This window comes from Glycine soja, chromosome 20 (genome assembly GCF_004193775.1).
Source record: "Glycine soja cultivar W05 chromosome 20, ASM419377v2, whole genome shotgun sequence".
Lineage (NCBI taxonomy): Eukaryota > Viridiplantae > Streptophyta > Magnoliopsida > Fabales > Fabaceae > Glycine > Glycine soja.
In genome coordinates, this window is record NC_041021.1 from 37,901,164 (window position 1) to 37,920,784 (window position 19,621).

The following is a 19,621-nucleotide window of genomic DNA, read 5'->3' on the forward strand; positions in this document are numbered from 1 at the left end:
TAGTTTTGTCATTTTCCGCATTTAATTGATGGGAAAATTAACAATTATTGCAAAGACAATGCCTAATGCACAAAATTATTACAGGCATAAAGACCATTGTGGTCTCCAATAATTTTTACATAAAATATGATTTTTAGTTATAATGTTATTGATACAAATTATTTATGTAATAATAAGTAATCTTTACCAGAAAATTTAATTATTCATATTTAATGAAATCTTTGTTCCTAATTATTATATCATTATTTTCATTTACATGATTTAAATTGGATATTTTACTTAAAAGAGACTTAATCCTATATAATTCAAATCAATAACTAATTGATAGATAAATATAGTTTCCTTAATTCTTTTTCAAAAATTAAATTTTTTGGTTGTGTCACGTCAAAATTGATTATACCATGACATGTAATAATTTATCTTCTGATACATTTTTATTATTACATTTTATTTGGCTAAAATTTATTTATTTTGTCTGATTATTGACTAAACTTTATTAAAAATTACATAATGTTGTAAACCTCGTCTTTGTTTATCATTTCATGCACCACATTCAAAATTTTGTAGTGTTTAATAACTTTTAACACATAAAAAAAATGTGATGATGAAGTGTTTACTACTTGTCTATATTGCAATCATTCATTCATTTCATGATTTTTTAAAAATGAATAAACATAAAAAAAAATAACTAGAAAAATAATAGTATTGATTTTGGGTCGATCCTCAAGGCCTTGGAACTATACACAAATCCAGTAATTTAAAGTCTAACAATCCAACTCCTCAAAGGAATCAACTAAACAATAGAACAAGAAGATGCAAATAATAATAATAATAATAATAATAATAATAATAATAATAATAATAATAATAATAATAATGTGAGAATTATCTTTAATGGAATATGAAAATCTCATGATACAAGTGCAAATTCAAACTACAAACACACACAAGGATTACGCAACCTAGGGAAAAAATATTAAAGATGAAAAGGTCAAAACGGAAGAAAAGAAAGCACACATTCATATACTATGCACCTATGTTGATTGTCAAAATCCATACTTTCTTTTATTCTTTAAAAGTTTTAATGAGGAGAACATAAGAACAAGATTATAATTTATTCCAGTTCATTGATTTATTTAATCAGTTTTATGCACTGACCATTTAAAATAATGCATATTTTTTTTTCTTATTTGATAACAGAATCCAAATTTTATTCGATTTCATTATAAATATTTAAATAAGGAAATAATATTTTTTATTTCATTTTGTATCAATCTATTTCTTTTCATTTACCATCAAGTGTGCAATGCATACTAATATTTGTCTCTCTTTTAAATTCCATTTAATTTCAAATAATTGCATTATAAATTACATTCTAATTTTACCGGTTCTACTCTAATTAATATCTATATTTTTTAGTTGAAATTTTCTATCACACACTAAAGTAAGTGTATATGTTTAGATGAATATTGATAAAATTGATTTTAGTTAAAATTAATTTTAAGAAAGATATTAAAAATTACTTTTGCTCATTTATAATCAATTCTAAAATTTTCTCACTAAATATATAAAAATACATTCAAAATCAATTCTAATCTCTTAATTAATTGAATTTTTCAGCTTGAAACCAAACTTACACTGCATTCGTCAAGTTAATGGTTGAGTTCTTTATGCAAAACAAAATGAAACAAGAAATGTATTAAATAATCTTAATCGATCAAATTATAACAATCAATTCATCCACGAGCACATAATAACAATAATTAAAAACATGGTTGTTAAACTCTCGGTTTAAATCGTAAAATCTTACGATTTTACGATTCTACTAAGGATTGGTGAGTTAAATCGAAAGTAGAATCGAAATCAGAGTAGACTCGTCCGATTTTGTATAGACTCGAACGAGTTTGGGTAGACTCACGAGTCTACTTCGAGTCCACGAGTTTATGAAAATTGAAAATCTGAAACGGCGTCGCACAACAACCCCCAAAAATGACTTTCACGACTCTCTCTACTCACTCACTCTACCTTGTTCAAGCTACTAACCCCCCAAAATGACTCTCGCTGAGCTACTCGCGTGGTGGTGGTTGTCGTCATCGTTGTCGTGCTACTGTGCTGGACTGCTGAGCTAATCACGTTGTGGTGGTCCTCGTCATTGTTTGAAACTTGAAAGCCCTCACTTGTCGAAAGCCCTCATTTCCTTACCTAGCTCCAAGCTTTGCTCCACGACGCAAAGTTGTTTTCTTTCTTAAAGCTTCTTTGTTAATTCATCTCTGTTAATTGAAAGTTTGAAACGATGCTTATTATTATTAAAGGAGTATCTGTTAATTGAAATTTTGGCAAGGCTATTGTTAGCTTCATTGTAGTGTTGAGTTTTGAGTTCTGTTGCTAAATTAAGGGAGTATCTGTTAATTGAAATCTCTGTTAATTGAAAGTTTGAAACAATGCTTAGTGTTGAATTCTAACAACGCTAAGGTGGTCTCCCCGAACATGGACAAATTATCTGTTAATTGAAATTCTGACTTCATCAAAGGTGGATAATGGGTTTTGTTGATGCCTTTTGGGTAGTGGGTTTTGTTGCTGCCTTTTGAGTAAACTCTTACGAGTTTACGATTCGATTCTACGAGTCGAGTTTACGGAACCTTCACGATTCTACGTAGAATCGCGAGTTTAACAACCATGATTAAAAACAAGAGCCAAAAAAGCATTGTTATGCTGCAAACAAGTGTTACCAGGGTATGGATGGGAGATTTAGAAATTTCTAGGAAATTTAAATGTATAACATTTTAATTGTCTTGATTTGAATTCCTCTCATTTTGTAAATATTTTATTTGGACGAGGCAATTTAATTACTTGTATTTTAATTCCCTTGTTTGGATAAAGTAATTCAATTTCAATTAAATCCAAATTTTTATTTTTAAATATTTATTTAAAAATTAAAATTTTAATATTGAATGAAAATAAATATAAGTTATTTTTTAAATAGTTAAATATTCAAAATAAAAATATTGAAATTCATTGAACTAAGTCATGAAAATGCAAAAAACTCTGAAAGCAGGATAAAACAAGTCGAGCAAAAATCAACCTCAAACGAAATCTCAAGCACGAATTCACGATCCCTAATAATTAAAGATTGCGACAGTAAGAAACCACATGAACATGAATCCCCAAAACACAGGAATCTCAACCGAACGACAGAAACAAAAAGCATGGTGATAAATTACGTGAATGTGTTAAACGATGCACACCATAAGAGAGGAACTTTAAATATGAAACAGAGCAAAGTGAGAGAGAGAGCCTATGGTATGCTAAGAGAGGGAGTTTTTAAGACGGATGAATTTTAATTTCCTTTCTTTTAGTGAGAATTTGAAATTATGTGATTTTAGTAGATTAAAATGCTTTATAAGAATAATATCATTTTAATTACTTTTAAAATATCTTATTCAAACAGGTTATAATATAAAAAAACATTTTAATATCTTTATTAAAATACTTTACCTTATTTAATTTCTCTATCCAAACACATAATCAGTGTTCATCCGTCAAATACTAGTATTTCAATAATGTGAATGAATGTTAATGTGGCGTAGAAGAAAGATAAACATAAGATGATGATGATTTTTCAAGTTTTGCATCAAATCGACGGTGGTGAGACAAGGAGAGTGGAACAAGACAAAAATGTGGCTGTTGCTGTTGCTGTTGCTGTTGCCGTTGAAAGTAAGTATTTGAAACACTTCATTCCAAGCCTCATATTCTTTTATTTTTTCTTTCTCTAACTCTAAAAAAAATAATTAGTAATAACATCATCATGGCAGCAGCCACTCTCTCCGTCCGGCCCGACCGTCTCTCGCCCGGTTCGGTGTTTCCCAGACCACCGGTTCAGCCTCCGCTGCGAAAACCAATCGCGGCGCCCGAGCCGTGGCGCGCCGCGGCGCCGCGGATACGCATCAGGACGGTGGCGCCGGTCCAGGCGAGCTCGCGCGCCGATGACTCCGCGCCGTTCGAGATGTCGGTGGAGAACGCGCTGAAGCTGCTGGGCGTGTCGGAGGGCGCTTCCTTCGACGACATACTCCGCGCCAAAAACGCAATCGTCGCCAATTGCAAAGATGACCAAGATGCCATTGCTCAGGTTTAGTTTTCTTCAATTTCTGTTCCAATTTCCAACGACAAACAAGTATCTATGAGAATCAAATTCAGCTTGCACATGCTTGTTAGAATTGAAGTTTCACTTTAGGAATCTATGCTCAAAGTTAATGTAAACATTCATTACACGAATTCACAAGGTGAAATTCCAATTTTAATTTTAATAAGAAAACAGCACCAAATATACTTAAAGAACTATATCTAGGTCATTCCTCTAGGTGGTGATTGGTCAGTAGTGAAGCTAGGTTATGTTTGGATAAACTTCTCAATAGATATTATAGACTGTGTTGGTTATAAGGTATCAAAAAGGATTTGCAAGAAAGTGAATATCACATTTCTTGGTTTGGTTCAAGTTTTGACTTTTGAATAAATACTATTCTCATAGTTGTTGATTCTGAGGAATATAAAATGTTCATATTTCTCTTGTTTCTTATTCCCATGGTGAAAGGTGGATATTGGATATCTTGTATTTCTATGGAATGTAAGATATTTTCTACTATAACTATCTGTTCCCATTTCATTCTTTTACTTTTCCTTTTCAACTTTTTAATTAGTAACTAAAGACTAATTCAACATGATCATAGGAGCAATATTTGTGGGCATAATATTCATGGAAATGTGATTTCTAGGCATACATATTATACCTTGAAACAAACATCCCGTAATGAAAACAAAAATTAAGAAGGCAAGTGAAATGAATTAAGTTCTTTTCACAACTTAAAATTTGCTTATGGATAAATTAAAATCAGCTTTTAGAGAAGCTAAATGAAAGAAATTCTATAAATTAGCTTATAAATAAACTAATTTTCTCCTGTAAGTGCTTATTAAGAAGTTTATGCTTTTCAGTTTTCAGTTACCGGTTAACTCTTTCTGGAATTCTGGATAAAGTGGACTCTTGTATTGATACAATTAGTGGGTGCTTTTTAGGTTGAGGCTGCATACGACATGTTGCTTATGCAGAGCCTAACTCAGCGTCGGGCAGGGAAAGTAGTGAACAGTAGTGTTCGTTATGCTGATGTCAAACGTGTGAAGTCCCCTGCTGGGGGATCAATGCCTCAATGGTTGAAGAATTCACCTGTATCTATTGAGTCACCTTCCACTAGTGATTTGGGTTTACAAGCTGGAGTGTATGGTGCATTGATGGGTTTAACTTATCTTAATGGGGCTTCTGCACCCGCCGCAGGTTATGCTGGGGCTGATGTTCCTGGACTCCTCTTGGCTGGTAGCTTTGGAGCTTCCCTGTACTTCATGACCAAAAAGAATGTTAAGTTAGGTAAGGAGTGTTATCGTGCATATTGTGCACTCTACAATTAGTTCATTGCAATGGAAAAGGATTTTTGTTTCATGGCTGGTGATATGCATATTGGCTTGTATGTTGGAAAGAAAGTGAGAATTGGAAAGGCCACTGTGAATGGGAGAACTAAAAAAAAAGGGAAAACTGAATATGATGATATTAACCTTCTTGTTTTCCTTTGTTGAAACTTAATATCTTGATGACATATATGGGATGAAAACTGATATGTATTAACCTCAACTTTTGGATTCTCTAAAAAGAACTGTGTTGTTTGATTCATGTGACTAATCCCAACTAGTGGGATGAGACTTGGTTCTTTTTGTGGTTGTCTATGACTATAAAAACCTATAGATTGTTTTATGAGATAATGCAAGATTTAGGTGCGTAATGAGACTTTGCAGCATAGTCTTTCACAATAGCATTTTGCGTGCTGGACTTTCCACTTGCATTGTAATTAGACAAGGAGTGCACAATTAGTGGCTGCTTTGTTAACTAGTTCACCAGACTATGTCAGAACATTGAGGCCAACCTATTGACTCCATTTCTTATGTTCTCCCAGACCCAGACTCCCAATATTAAAAGTTTTTGGTTATGGGTTTATAGAAAAGACTTGTAATTCTAATGCTGCTGATTTGGATACTACTGCTCGTGTCTCTGGGATGAGGGCTTAACTTATCTAACATGAAGATGATGTCTATGTAAATGGCTGTCTGGAAGGAATAAGAAGTATCAAATAAAGTATGGCACTGCACTGCAGTTGAAAAAGTTGACCTACTTAACAAATGGAACTTCTAGCTATTGGTGGTTGAGATCTTTTTCACTTGTCAGACCTTTTGCCTTTCTTAAACTCTGCTTTATTCTTTTGGATTAGTATAAAACAAGTTTCATTCCTTTCTCATTTTCCTATCCTGCTTATTTTTTGCAGGGAAGGCCACTGTCATAACCATAGGAGGGCTCGTAGCTGGTGCCGTTGTAGGGTCAGCTGTAGAGAACTGGTTGCAGGTAGATATAGTCCCATTCCTGGGCATACACTCCCCTGCTGCTGTTGTTAGTGAAATCATTATTATATCTCAATTCTTGGTTTCTCTGTACCTAAGGTAAACAGGAAAACATGGGGATCTTACATTAAATTGTGAAACTTGTAATTATTCATTTGCATGCAGCATGACCTAAGGTAGTCAGGGAAGGCTGCTGTTATAACTTATAACCATAGGACTCGTAGCTGGCCCCCTGTGGTTGTGTCAGCTGGAGAGAACTGTTATACCATTTCTGGGCATACACTCTCCTGCTTCTGTTGTTAGTTTAAATCATAATTCTCTCTCATTTGTTGGTTTTCTCTGTACCTAAGGTAGGCAGGAAAATATGGTGATCTTATATGAAAATGTGAAACTTGTAACTATTCATGTGCATGAAGCATGATCATACCCAAGCTTTTTTTTAGGATGTGAAATCATTGCATATTGTACAAAACTTTGAATAGAATGTAGTTGTTCAATGGGCAAATTAAAAGTGTGGAACTTACATTGGAAAGGTGTAGATTCATGTTCACAGTTGGTGAGCAATTGAGCATATTGCAATCTCAATAGTAAAAGAACACTGGGGGAGTTTTGTTTCCTTTCTTTAACCCTTAGCTTTCTTATTTGGTTTCAAAATTTGAAACACACTGCCTCACGTGGAAGCGATTTTCCTAGTCCAAAGGGCAAATTAGATTTGTGTTCATCTTTACGTGTCATGGGTCCTCTCTCATGATTGATGCTGTGGATGTGCCTGTATGTTTATGATGGATATCAAACCATGTCACTTTGGACCTGCTACATTTTGGCGTTTTGTTCCAAAGCTTTTATCATGTGTTTTACCGGTGGGTCATAAGCACTTACCTTTTGTACTAGTACATCTCTCACGCAAAGACTCACCTCACCCTTTTTAGCATGCGACACACAACTTGTGTTTAGATTAAAAAAATAGAATAAAGAAATCAAAAGGGCATGAATTTCACTTATTTCATCAAATGCTAGGGTTATACGCACACGGGTGCACACACAAACTAGAAGTATTTTTATAAAAGTTTGCGTGGTTAAGTGTTTGTTTGTATTTTGTAATGTCCAAAATTGAGTCTGGGAAATAATTTGTAAAGAAATGCAACCTCGCTGATCCAGGCAAGTTAGACCATTAGTTTCAAAGAAAGAAAGCACAAATATATTTATGAACGATCATATATCAGTAGTGTGATGAATTAGAGTATGTTAAGATATTACTTCCAATCAACTAAATTTACATTCTAATACCACATTATTGCTCCTTCGTTTATTCATTGGAAAGTAATTTTCGATCGATGCCCATTTAAACAGATTTTCAAACACATACTTAGCGTGTGTTTGAAAGTGGTCAAATACCATGGAAGAGAAGTGATGCGGAGAAAAGTTATGTTTTTCAATCAATTTCAACGGTTTGGCAAGCATGAAGTACGGAGAAGTTAAAAAAAAAAAATGAGTGGATCCCTAAAATCTTCCACACAAAACAGAAGAGAAATGTGAGTTTTTTTTATTTACGTGTTCTGTCCCTGCAGCACAGTCCTAAGTCCCCAATTGCTCTCTTTACTCCATTTCTTTTTTGAATTTTTTACGAGCATTCTTGTTTTGTTTCAATATTTTATTCAATAATAAGTTTTTTTCCTTTTTTTTTATTTAATCAACTTTAATTTAAATATTTATTTATTTATTTTCCTTTATTTTTTTCAATCAAACAACTTCTTTTTTTCACTTTATTTCTCACCTATTTCTCTTTTTTTATTTTCTCACCTACATGCTTATTCTCCCTCTACCGAACCCACTCTTAGTGACTTAGTCCTATGTCTAATTTCAGCTGCAATAAATTGAGATTTCAATCTGTAATAAATATGGTAAGTACATAACTGGCAACTTCATCCAAATTAATGTAAGATGAGACATTGAAGTAAATATGTCATAAAATGAATACGGTTAATGCTATTGTTAGTTTATTAGTAACTGATTTAATTTTAACCGAGGTATAATATTATTACGGATTTAAGGTGGTTTAACTAAATACATTGAATTTGGATTTTTAAGAGTATGTTTGATTTGATAAAATATTTTTAATAATGTAAATAATTATAAATTATGTTATTTTCATTTACCCTCTGTTTCTATAAGTTAATTTTTTTTCTTCAACTAAATAAAAGAAAATGTATCATTATCTATGTTTTGAAATTACCATTTTTCAGAGTAATCAAATTATATTTCCTTTTGAATTCTTGAAATTACCATTCTTACTCTCAAAGTAAAATTGAAAATATCTACACATTTAAGCATTCTAATAGGAGGCATTAATAATAATTGTTTCAAAGTAAAAATTATAAGAATCCACACAATTAGCTAATAGGTTTTTTTTTTTGCTAGAAGTGAACACATTTAGGTAATAAATTAAACGTCTTTTGAGCATAAAAAAAAGTCTAACGTCTTTTTGTAGAGTTTTTTTTTTTTTTTACTGAAAGTCTTTAGGTAGAGTTCAACAATAGCAATGCTTACAAATTAAAGTGCTTCTTAGTACAATATAAAAATTACACGTGACTTCAATTTTTCTGATAGTTTTAAGTTTTTCTTCCTTCTTTTATGTTTTTTTTTTTTTGACAACCTTCATTCTTCTTTGTTAATTACCTCTTAACACGTACCATGTAAGGTCAGTAAAAACACTTTTGTCATGTCTATCTTCCATTACTCGTGTTAACATTTGTTTAATATCGTTACAACTTACAACAGACTCAAACAATAATGACAAATGTAAAATTAAATTCCTAAAAAGACCAAAAGTTAAGGATAATTTTATAAGGATTGATTGATTGTCATAAAATAAAATGGATTAAATTATTAATTTAATCCCACACACAAAACAAAAGAGTCAACAGTCAAAGAAGATATTAAATCCGGCAACATGCGAGCACCAAGAGAATGCAGAATCTTATACGAGATCCCTTACTAACAGCCTTACCAAATCCTTATTACATTAAGGATATGATTAACCAGGGTCCTTAGAAAACATTAAAAAAAAAATCATAAACAAGTATTTCATAAAAATCTTTTTCCTTTTGGTTTATTAACCAATACCCAAGAACACTAATTATTATTTGTCTTAAATTAATTAAACGGATATCACAAGTTTAATTCCCAAGTGTTACCCACTAGATCATATTCCCAGATTTATCTTACTTTTTACCTGCTAAACACAGAAAGCTTTAGAAAATATTCAGAATTGACAATCAACATAGTGGACAGTCAGCAACAGTAGGTATACTAATACATTAGTGCACTCCGTCACCTAACATCTTAAAAATTGATGCATGTCACACAACACAACACAATACATAATAATAACATAATTACTTACATAAATCACCCCCAAACCCTCTCTCACTAACACTATTGTCCGTTTTGGCTGTTGCAATTTTCAACATTGCAGCCACCCTCTATATACGTAATGTTCCCAACCTTGTCACTATTTTCACTATAAGTTACAAGGCCATTGTACATTTTCTGTGATGCTTTGGAGAACTCTGTCAATGATTCAAACACTAGAGAAAACCCAGACTGCAATCCATGTAAGGTGATCCTCTGTGTTTCTTGCATGCTACTGTGGTGCTTCTCCTTCTCCACCTCCAGTTTTCTTCTCAGTGTCTCCAAATGATCACTCTTCTCCATCATGCACTCCTCCTCCTCTTGATCATTTCCCACCTCTAATTCGTGGTCCACGACGTGAAACTCGAGCATCTTAGTCTCCACCACTTTATGTGACGTTGAAGAATACCTTCTCTCCAGATCTCTTGTTAACCTATCTACCCTCCTTTTCTGCTGTTGCTCTTTGTTTTGCTGAAGCCACAAAGCTCTAACATCCTTCACAACACTTTTCAATGCAACTGTTACCATTTTATCGGGTAGCTTTTGCAGTGAAGCCAACCAGTCGTTGCATATCACAAGCAGCGGTGGCCCATTGAATTGGTATGGCATTGTGACATTTTTGCTTCTTGAGTAAAATTCAACTTCAGGGACTATGAACTTACTGAGCCATCCATGGAGAGCTTCAACATATGCTTTTTGCGATGCAGTGTACTCTTTAAAGCAGTCGCGCCAATTATGAAGCTGAGCTTCAAGCTGAAGAGTTGCAAATCCATGAGATTGGTTGCAGAATTTACCATATGTGGCGCATGTGAAGTACTTGACTTCAGATAGAATCTTCTTCTGGGTTTCATGGGACTCCAACATGATTTTCCATGACTGAGTCAGGCTGCATTAAGAAAATGGAGCATGAGAAATCAATGAAACTTAATATTATTTAGTTTGTTTAGTTTCCAGTGGTAGAGTTATCCCACCCTTTTAACAGTTCAACAATTTGAGGTTGTAATTCTTCATCTCTCATTTTCTCAATTCTCTTTGAGATTGACTCTGCACGTCGAATTGCAACCAAGATCCCAGCATACAGATCTTTCACTTCAGCTTTAGTTTTGTCTGTGCTTAGTACATCATCTCCTCTAACATTCTTATTTCTCAACTGCGTGCATTTTTTTTCGTAATTTTTCCGTGTGTTATCTCCAGCCTAAGGTAAGGAAAATTTTCAAATGATAAAAGCAGGATGAGAGAAGGAGTGAAACATGCACGCTTGAAAATTACAAAAACTGATAATAATGAAATTAAAAAAGAAAGGAGTCTAAATATTCTAAAGGAAGTTAATTTCATTCATCTTCTCAGTTTTCATCTTTATCAAGGACTGGATGTTCTGAAGTTTGGCAGTTTGCTTATTGACACATGGAAATTCATTCAATATAGGGCATATATAGAGACATTGAAAGAAATTACTGAAAAGACATCCACATTGTGTTCTACCTGCCACATGCAGTTGAAAGATTCTCCTGCATAAGTCTAAAACCATTCTATTGTACAAAACAATCATACATCTTAGAAAAATGAAAAGCCATGACTGTCTTTAATTAAAATTGAAGGTCAAGGTGATTGACAATCCCCTAGTAAAACTTTTGGTATTTCCAGAAATAAAACTAAGTTATATTTCACAAGACATGACATGCAATGTGATTGCAACTCTCCAAATAGACATTTGTCAAATAGAAGTTGGTGTAAAATCCTCAAATGAATACCACTCGGTGACTCAACATTTCATGCATCAGTGACTAGGAAGAAAGATTACATAAGTAGGTAGAAAAATGTACCAAGTATTTCAAAATTTCATTTACAAATTATTTTGAATATGTTCCATGTTCAAATCATTCTGGATATGTTTTCATCACCAATCTGAGTTTGTCTACAACGAAGCCTTTAATAAATAATAGATTTTAAAGATATGACAAACAGGATAAGATAACTTATGGGTGATGCCAAACAATACTACAAGTTAAATAAATGCCCCTAGAATTTATATGTAGATAGATGCAAGGTGTGAAAAAGTAAGCAATGGTATATGGCTCAGTTATTTTGATCCATTTCAAAATAAATGTTGAACAAGTACCATTACATGAATTAAAATAAAACGAAATTAAATAAAAATAACCTACCTTAACCTCCTCAAACAGTTTCTTTTCCCATGCATATAACCTTCCTAAGGTTAATAAATGACTTCCCGAATCCATTCCTCCATAATCATCAAACAGATCATTCTTATATTCCACCCAAGTTGAAGAATTTTTCACATTTGGAACCGTAAGACTCTTGCATGATGGTTGCCTAGATGAAATGGACTTCCATGTTATTGCATGAATGAGTTTAGTTGAACTTTCTGCATTGAGATCAGATGGTTCAAATTCTCAAGGGTTGAAACTTGAAACAGAAGCATATGAACCCATGCAGAGATAATCAAATGCATATAAATTATATACAGTACATTGGCATATAAAGTATAGATACATGAAATAGATATCACAAGATGGGGCATGCATAATATCGATTTTCAAAGCATGCAAAAATAACACAATCGCATGGCTTTGATTAAATTTTCAGAGCGAAATCATTACTATTTATTTTATCTTCTTGAGCTCTCTCATTATGCTTTTAATCATAATAAGCTATTTTGAACCTAAAATAAACCAATTCAATGTTCAAACACACACCAAGTACTCAAACATAATAGCACTTCCTTTGAGGTGTTCAAATAAACCTAGCAATTATACTAGGGCCATCCATAAGTAATTAACAAATTTAAAGTTGTGTGGGCTATGTAAGAAATGCAGCAATCAGTAAAAAAAATGCCTTTACAAGTGTCAACCGTTGATTTGAGAACCTATAGTAGACTATACCCACATCACATTATCTACTTAGAAACTCAAGTGCCTATTGTCACATGGATCAACACGTAGAGTGTCAGAAGATGACCTTTGCAAAGATATTAGGAAATTTAAATAACATTTAAAAGATGAACTAAGATGTCCAACAGACTAAGATAGAAGTATATACGAAAATATCCAAAGTAGGACTGAGAAAAGGACAGTCCATAATGGAAACAGAAACAAGTTAACGGAGACATGATAATCATACGTTGCACATGCCGAATGTTGAGGCTAATAATATGAGGCAGAACCAACACAACACAACAATGTACAAGATTTCATGAACCAATTACATCACATAGGAATTATTATTTCCACCAGTTAATAATTCAAGAAACTCAACTACAAACATGAATTTGATATTTGCAAAATAATAATTAGCTCAAAAACTTTCCAAGATTACAACTTGAAGAAAATAGGGACCCACCTTTTATTTCATCCAAACTAGAATGAAGGGGGATTCTATTGGCTTCCAGCATTCTGGTTACCTCCTTACCAGAATCATAAGCCCTGAGAAAATGGTCCTCAATGTCTTTCAAAGCTTCAAGCAACTCTCTCCCCTCTGCTGGTGTATCAAGAACTGCAAGCCCCCTTTGCTCCCCTTGGTTTTCAGTGGCCACATCTACCACCTTCACTGTTTCAACACCACTCAGCACATGCTCAACAGCACCTTCATTATTACTATTATTATTATTATTCTCTTCAACACTCACCACTTTGTGCTGAATCTCTTCTCTCTCCACTTCTTCCTCTAACTCAGGAATCCCCTCCTCCTCTCTCACTGCCCTCAAATCATCATCCGAGTTCCTGTGGTAGCCACTCATAACCTCACTCCTCATACTGTCAAAAGGGTAGAAAAAGTCCCATCCAAAATCTCTCTGAGGGGATGGCATTGAAGGTGGAATAGGCATAGACATGGACATAGGCATAGGCATAGACATAGACATGGACATAGGCATAGTCATAGGCATGCAATAGTACCCACAGGGTTGTTGATGTTGATGTTGCTCTTCCTCTCCGTTACCTTCTTCACCCTCTCCTTCCCTTTTTTCTTCACTCTCTTCCTCAGAAGACTCTGAGGTTGTTGAAGAGATGCATGAGTCACAAGCAATGGCTTCATGCTTGGTTTCTGAGGGTGTCTGCTGGAGGAACATGGGGTTGGTTATGACATTCTCAGTGGGATGAGAAGGAGAAGGAGAAGGAGAAGAAGGGCAAGGAGGAGGGAAAGTTATGAGGAAAGGTGATGAAGGTGAAGAGTGGCGTGCAACAAAGAGCTTAATGGCCGCTGCTACTGCATTGAGAGAGTGGAAATACTTACAATGAGCCTCAGCAAGTGCATATCTTTTCTCCACAGCTTGCTTTAACAGCCGCTTTCTCTCTCTACAAATAGCCACCACTTCCTCTTCTTCCTCTAGTTTGGAGGCAACACATCCCATCTCTCTCTCTCACACACACACACACACGCACAAACACTAATGTATAATGTAGTGTAGTGAGTGCTCCTTTATCTTAACAAGGGTTGGATGCTTTTTGAAGATGGAGTAAGAAAGGCTCTTGCTCTTTTCTCTGACAAAAAAGGAGGGAGCTTTCCCAGGTAGAGAGAACCAAACTTTCAACTGGGTTTAAAAAGAAACAAACAAGTTTTCAAAAAATAGCCTTTTTCCTAAGTTCTGGAGTAAAAACCATTCCTCTTTTTGAGACCTAAAAAAAAATGCAGCAGATAATGCTGAAGAAGAAGAAGCTTTCTTTAGAAATAAAACAACCCCACAAAGATTTCCATTCCCTCAGTCTCACTACCTAAGTAGCCAGCTACAACAAGTTAGAGATATTAACTTAATGTTAATGCCTTAATGGAAATACTAATAGATATATAGGGTTACTAAATAAGTAAGTATAGTTTAAAAAATATTACTACAGGACTACAACACACAAGTAGAGAGAGAGATAGTAAAGAAGGTAGGGGCTCGAGAAAGAAAGAGAAGACAGGGTTCTTTCTAGTGTTTTGCAATTTGCACTTGATGGTTGTGAGTACGGTAATGGTGAAGCATTCCTTGCTTGTTAAAGAGTAGTAGTAGAACCTAGAGAGATTAAAAATAATGCAAAAAACAAAAAGAAAAAGCATATCAGAGAAGAGTGAGAGAGTGGTGACATGTGAGGAAAAAGAGGAGTTCAACAGAGAGAGAGAGACAATAAAAACCGTTCCACTCCACCAGAGGATGGTTTTGTCAATAAAAAGCATTCCTTTCTTGGTTGTTTTTCAAACTCTAGTCTGTCTTATACTAATCCCTCCTATAATGAGAGAATAATTGTGTTTATACCATCAAAATTTAAAACTACTAACCAAATGTCAATTAGTACTTAGTTACAAAAATAAAATAGAATACTACTACTACTTTATTAAAAAAGTATTATTAGTTCAGTTCACTGTAATTTTCAATTTATTTTTTACATGGTTTTTAATAAAAAAAAAATTTGATTATTATTATTAATTGTTTGTTGGATATAACTGATAAGAAGATGGTCAACAAGACCAGCCAAGCTACTAAATACTACTAATTGGGATTGAGTGTGGGGTTTAACAGAGCAGATAGGTGTCAGAAGTGTGATAGTGGTATTTACTTTAATGACGAATTTATCCCGTGGATTAGATGCCCTGCCCCACTCTAATGTACCGAATGTATTGCCACTAGATTTTGGCAGTGTTTTTTCAGGTAGTGACCCAACACATTTCTGTGCTGCTACCTCGGTCCCTCCTAAGTAGTGCAATGCAACCCTGATTGACAACCTCAAGTTTATGTCACACGAACAATTCTTCTTAGGTTGCCTTTTTTATTAAAAAAATAATTGTAATTTTGTTTTTTTTTTTTTTTCATTGTGATACAAATGCTTTTGGGACTCTAAATTTTCCAATGTTATAAGTGGATAATTTAAAATTTAACCTTCAAATTTATTTTTTTTTTATTTAGATAAGTAGATGATGTATACTAGTGCATGTTTACATTTACATTGATTGTCTAAAATTATTCACGATGGACCAACTTTCACATAAGGTTCATCATAATATAATAATAATAATGATAATTTGAAACATTTTTATATTATTAATTAAATTAGTAATTATGATTGATATGATTTTTAAGATGATTATTATAAAAATTAATTTTTTTATTGTTTGTGATTAATAATAATATAAAATTATTTTATATTAACCTATTTTTTCATTAAATAATCCTATGTGACATTGTCATTTTTCTAGTTTTTATTAAAGTTCGTCATATGGGTTTGAGGTCTATGAATTACCTATTATCGCTTGTAAATTATAAGATTTCATTTAAGATGAAAGTCTTTTCATTTTGGTTCTCTAGATGAAAGTCTTTCCATTTTTGTTTGTTTAGCTCGTGGTCTAAACAAAATAATTTTTTGTGATTTGTGAGCTTGTTTGTGGACTTTTATTTTATATTTTTAAAAATAATCCTGAGTGATTTTTTATCCACTCCCCCTCCTCTTTGTATTTTTTTTTTGTTTTAGGTATTTTTCACTCGAAACAATTTTGTTGGAGGCAAAAAGAATCATCATGAACGATAAAGTTTTTTTATTTTTTATTTTGCAAAATCTTTTCTCTTTGCACTCAATTATATTAGAATTTTATTTGTAGATCTTATTATGACCATCCTCATTGGTTGTCCTCGGATTATTTTATTTATATTAAAATTTTATTTATTTTGACCATCTTCAATTTCATTATCAAGAAATGTATTCATAACTTCTTTAATCAATTTCTCCTAACACCTTAATTACTAATTCTTCTAAAGTATATCTACTTGTTGTGAATAGAACGATAAGAGTATTATTCCAATAGATAACTCTTCTATATAGTTTACCTCTATAAATTTGAATAATAAATCTTAATTCTGAAGGAAAAACTAGTAAGAGATATAAAATCATTCATTATGTGATGAATTTTTAAATAGAGCAATAACAAATTTTCAATGACAAGTTATTTAACATAATTATATATGCAAGACTCGAATTCAAAATGTCTAGTTTGTAAAAAAATATATAATTTATATATGGAATCAATATGGCTTCGAGAAAAAGGAAAGTTTCCAAGCACACAATTGATCCCCCACTGCGTTGTTACTGCACCCTTTTGTAGTATTACTACATTTTTTCTCGTTATAGTACAACTACAATTTTTTCCGATAACAAAGTTTGTTTGTTATGCACATAATTTTTCACCTCTCTAAACCCATTCCAATAGTTGGGGTGGGGAGATGCCTAGGCCCCCACCCTAGCCACTACCATAATTCAGGTCAATGAACTTTAAGAGTAACCAACAAACAGATTGTTGAATTCATAATGCACTTGAGGTATCAAAATAAATAATGAGGTTCGTTATAATATCCCATAATCAAGCATCAATTTGCCTCCAAGATGGTTGATCAATGATGGGAATATCTATCACAAGAGTTTGTTAAATAGTCCTTTAAGCCTTGATTCTCAGACTACGATTCAACAGAAGCATACCAAGATATATAAATAATTAGGCCCCGTCAATTTTTCATCACTCATCTATAGCAACATGAAGCAACACAAAATCACGTCCCTTGCGTTGTGTCATAACCAGAACCATCATGTATCTCTATCTCTATTGCAAACCCAAACACAACCCCACAACTCAATAATTACAACACTCCTATTTTCAGAAATCATACAACCATGCATGGCTCTCCCATCAACAAACCATTCCACCTCAACCAAACCAATTACTAATGTTTGCATTTACTTAGTATGAGGATAAATAGTTTAAAGTTAAGACTAGGAGAACTAAAAAATTAGTGTAATTAAGACAAATAAAGGCATGCATGGTGCACCCAAAACTAGATCTAACACCTTAATTCTATGCCATGCATCTACGACTTGTTCCAGTTCACATATCTTGCCCTCATCAGCTAGGGCAGTATCTGTTCACTAAACTAAGGTGATGTAAAGATGTTCATCATAGACCACTTTTGTCTAGATTTGTGTTAAATGTTATATATTCTTTTATTATAATTATTAGTTTTTTGAAAAGTTAACGTAAGAGAATTTTTATAAATTAGCTTATGGATTATGAAAAAATATATATTTTATTTTATCTTTTTATTTTCTTTTTTCTATTAATAATTTTAGAAAAAATCATTCAAACTATCGAACGCGCGCACCAATTAACTGACATATGGACTATTCAATATAACCAACGGCTCAATGAAAAGGATACTTGCAATCAATTTTTAACATGATGTACACTAATGTGGTGCATAGAAATTAAACAAAATAATAACAACGGTTTTAAAATTTAAAAGAAATTAAAAATAAACATATTTTATCTCAATTTTAAAAACAAAATACTTTACAGAAATTTCATGTAATTTATTGTATCGACTTTTCCAAGAAAAGTTCATATGGTCGGAATTTCACGCGTGGGAATCCCTGAACCGAAAAGAGGATTTGCTGAAGTTTAGAAATGATCATACACGTAAATTCTGTGCACATACTTTCCTGAATATCATCATTATTTTATATTGAGGAATTTTTCGGAGGGAAATGAGAGAAGATGAAGGAAATTGATGTTAAATGTTTTGGCCTATATGAAATTAGTTTTAACACCTGTCTCCGCTTGGCTTTCAAAAGAAAATACGGTGACCATGAACTGTTTCATTTCATTATTTCAATTTGCAACCAAATCCATAAGGTATGATCGCAAGTGCAACTCATGTCTTGCATGGAACCTAATAGGCCCCAGTCGCCCCGCCTTGATTGCAACTCTTTCTTCCACCCAAAAGGGAAAGTAAAAAAACTAATTCTTTTTCTTGCTCCTATCTTTTTGCATGCCTTACTATTTTTTTTTGAAGAAAAGAAAGAAACAAACAGAAAAAACTAATTCTTAATGGAGGGGTTTTTTTCTTCTTCTTAATCCTCCTGCTGAGGAAAGAGATTCCGATTAATTCAGAGTTTAGTTAAAAAATAGATAAAATTTAATCAAAAATTATTTTCGTCAAAAATCAAATTCACCAAGAATTATTTGTATTCAGTTATTTGATTATCGTGTTTGGTTTAATTTTGTTTAATTTAAAAAATTACTTATAAAAATTATCTATTTGATTTTTTTATTATATTATTAATACATAATATTTATTAATTTTATCAATGATTAATTTTAATTTAAAATCTGAGGAACGACTAATTTTTATTGAAATTTTGACTAGTCAATGACTAATTTTTATAAAAAAAATTGATTAACTTTTCATGTGTCTATATTATTCACATACCATAAACCACAATTCCCGCAAATAAAATTTACATATTGAGTCAAGTTATTTGGCACATAATTTTATCCTTAAAAATTATTTCTTTAGAAAAACTAATTTTATATGGATCATAGTTTCTAAAAACATTTATGTCCACACTTCAAAGGTGATTTAAGTTTGTCATTCAAACAGGACTATTTTTTTTCTATATGGTAAAATTTTTCTCTTCCATCTCTTTCCAGTTCATTTTTTTTATCTCCCTTTCTTTTTATTACATGATTCATCACATCTAATACTTTCTCTTTTATTTTTTACTCGCTCTCTTTCACTTTCATCCACTCTATTTTGTGTATACAGTTATCATATCTCTCAAAAGATATTTCCAAACACAAATGTTTTGTTCTCTACTCTTTCAAAATAATTTCTTTGAACATTAATTATTTAAAAAAAATAATTTCACCAAATCTAAAAGATTCGAACAAGTTACAATTATTTCATATTGGAGAGAGAAGACGTGGGCGTCTATGTGAGATTGATGGGTTATGTTCAATAATA

General features: G+C 32.6%; 2 protein-coding genes across 3 annotated transcripts; one reads left to right on the forward strand and one right to left on the reverse strand.

Moving 5' to 3' along the window:
* Positions 1 to 3,755: 3,755 nt before the first annotated feature.
* LOC114403631 (protein CHAPERONE-LIKE PROTEIN OF POR1, chloroplastic-like) lies at positions 3,756 to 7,002 on the forward strand. Of its 2 annotated transcripts, XR_003664683.1 has the most exons (4): positions 3,756 to 4,126; positions 5,068 to 5,413; positions 5,994 to 6,257; positions 6,360 to 6,497. XR_003664683.1 is itself a non-coding variant. In XM_028366719.1 (3 exons), the coding sequence occupies exons 1-3, from the start codon at positions 3,806 to 3,808 to the stop codon at positions 6,533 to 6,535; spliced, it is 843 nt and encodes a 280-aa protein (XP_028222520.1). In that variant the 5' UTR covers positions 3,759 to 3,805; the 3' UTR covers positions 6,536 to 7,002. The 2 variants fall into 2 exon arrangements, 1 of the variants encoding a protein (XP_028222520.1); XM_028366719.1 differs by lacking the exon at positions 5,994 to 6,257 and having other exon boundaries at positions 3,759 to 4,126; positions 6,360 to 7,002.
* A 2,680-nt stretch (positions 7,003 to 9,682) lies between these two features.
* On the reverse strand, positions 9,683 to 14,957 carry LOC114402388 (nitrate regulatory gene2 protein-like). Its single transcript, XM_028364932.1, has 4 exons — positions 13,204 to 14,957; positions 12,009 to 12,229; positions 10,815 to 11,038; positions 9,683 to 10,729 (listed from the first exon to the last, which is right to left on the reverse strand). Exons 1-4 carry the CDS (start codon positions 14,210 to 14,212, stop codon positions 9,868 to 9,870), a joined length of 2,316 nt encoding a protein of 771 aa, XP_028220733.1. The 5' UTR covers positions 14,213 to 14,957; the 3' UTR covers positions 9,683 to 9,867.
* Between the last annotated feature and the right edge of the window lie 4,664 nt (positions 14,958 to 19,621).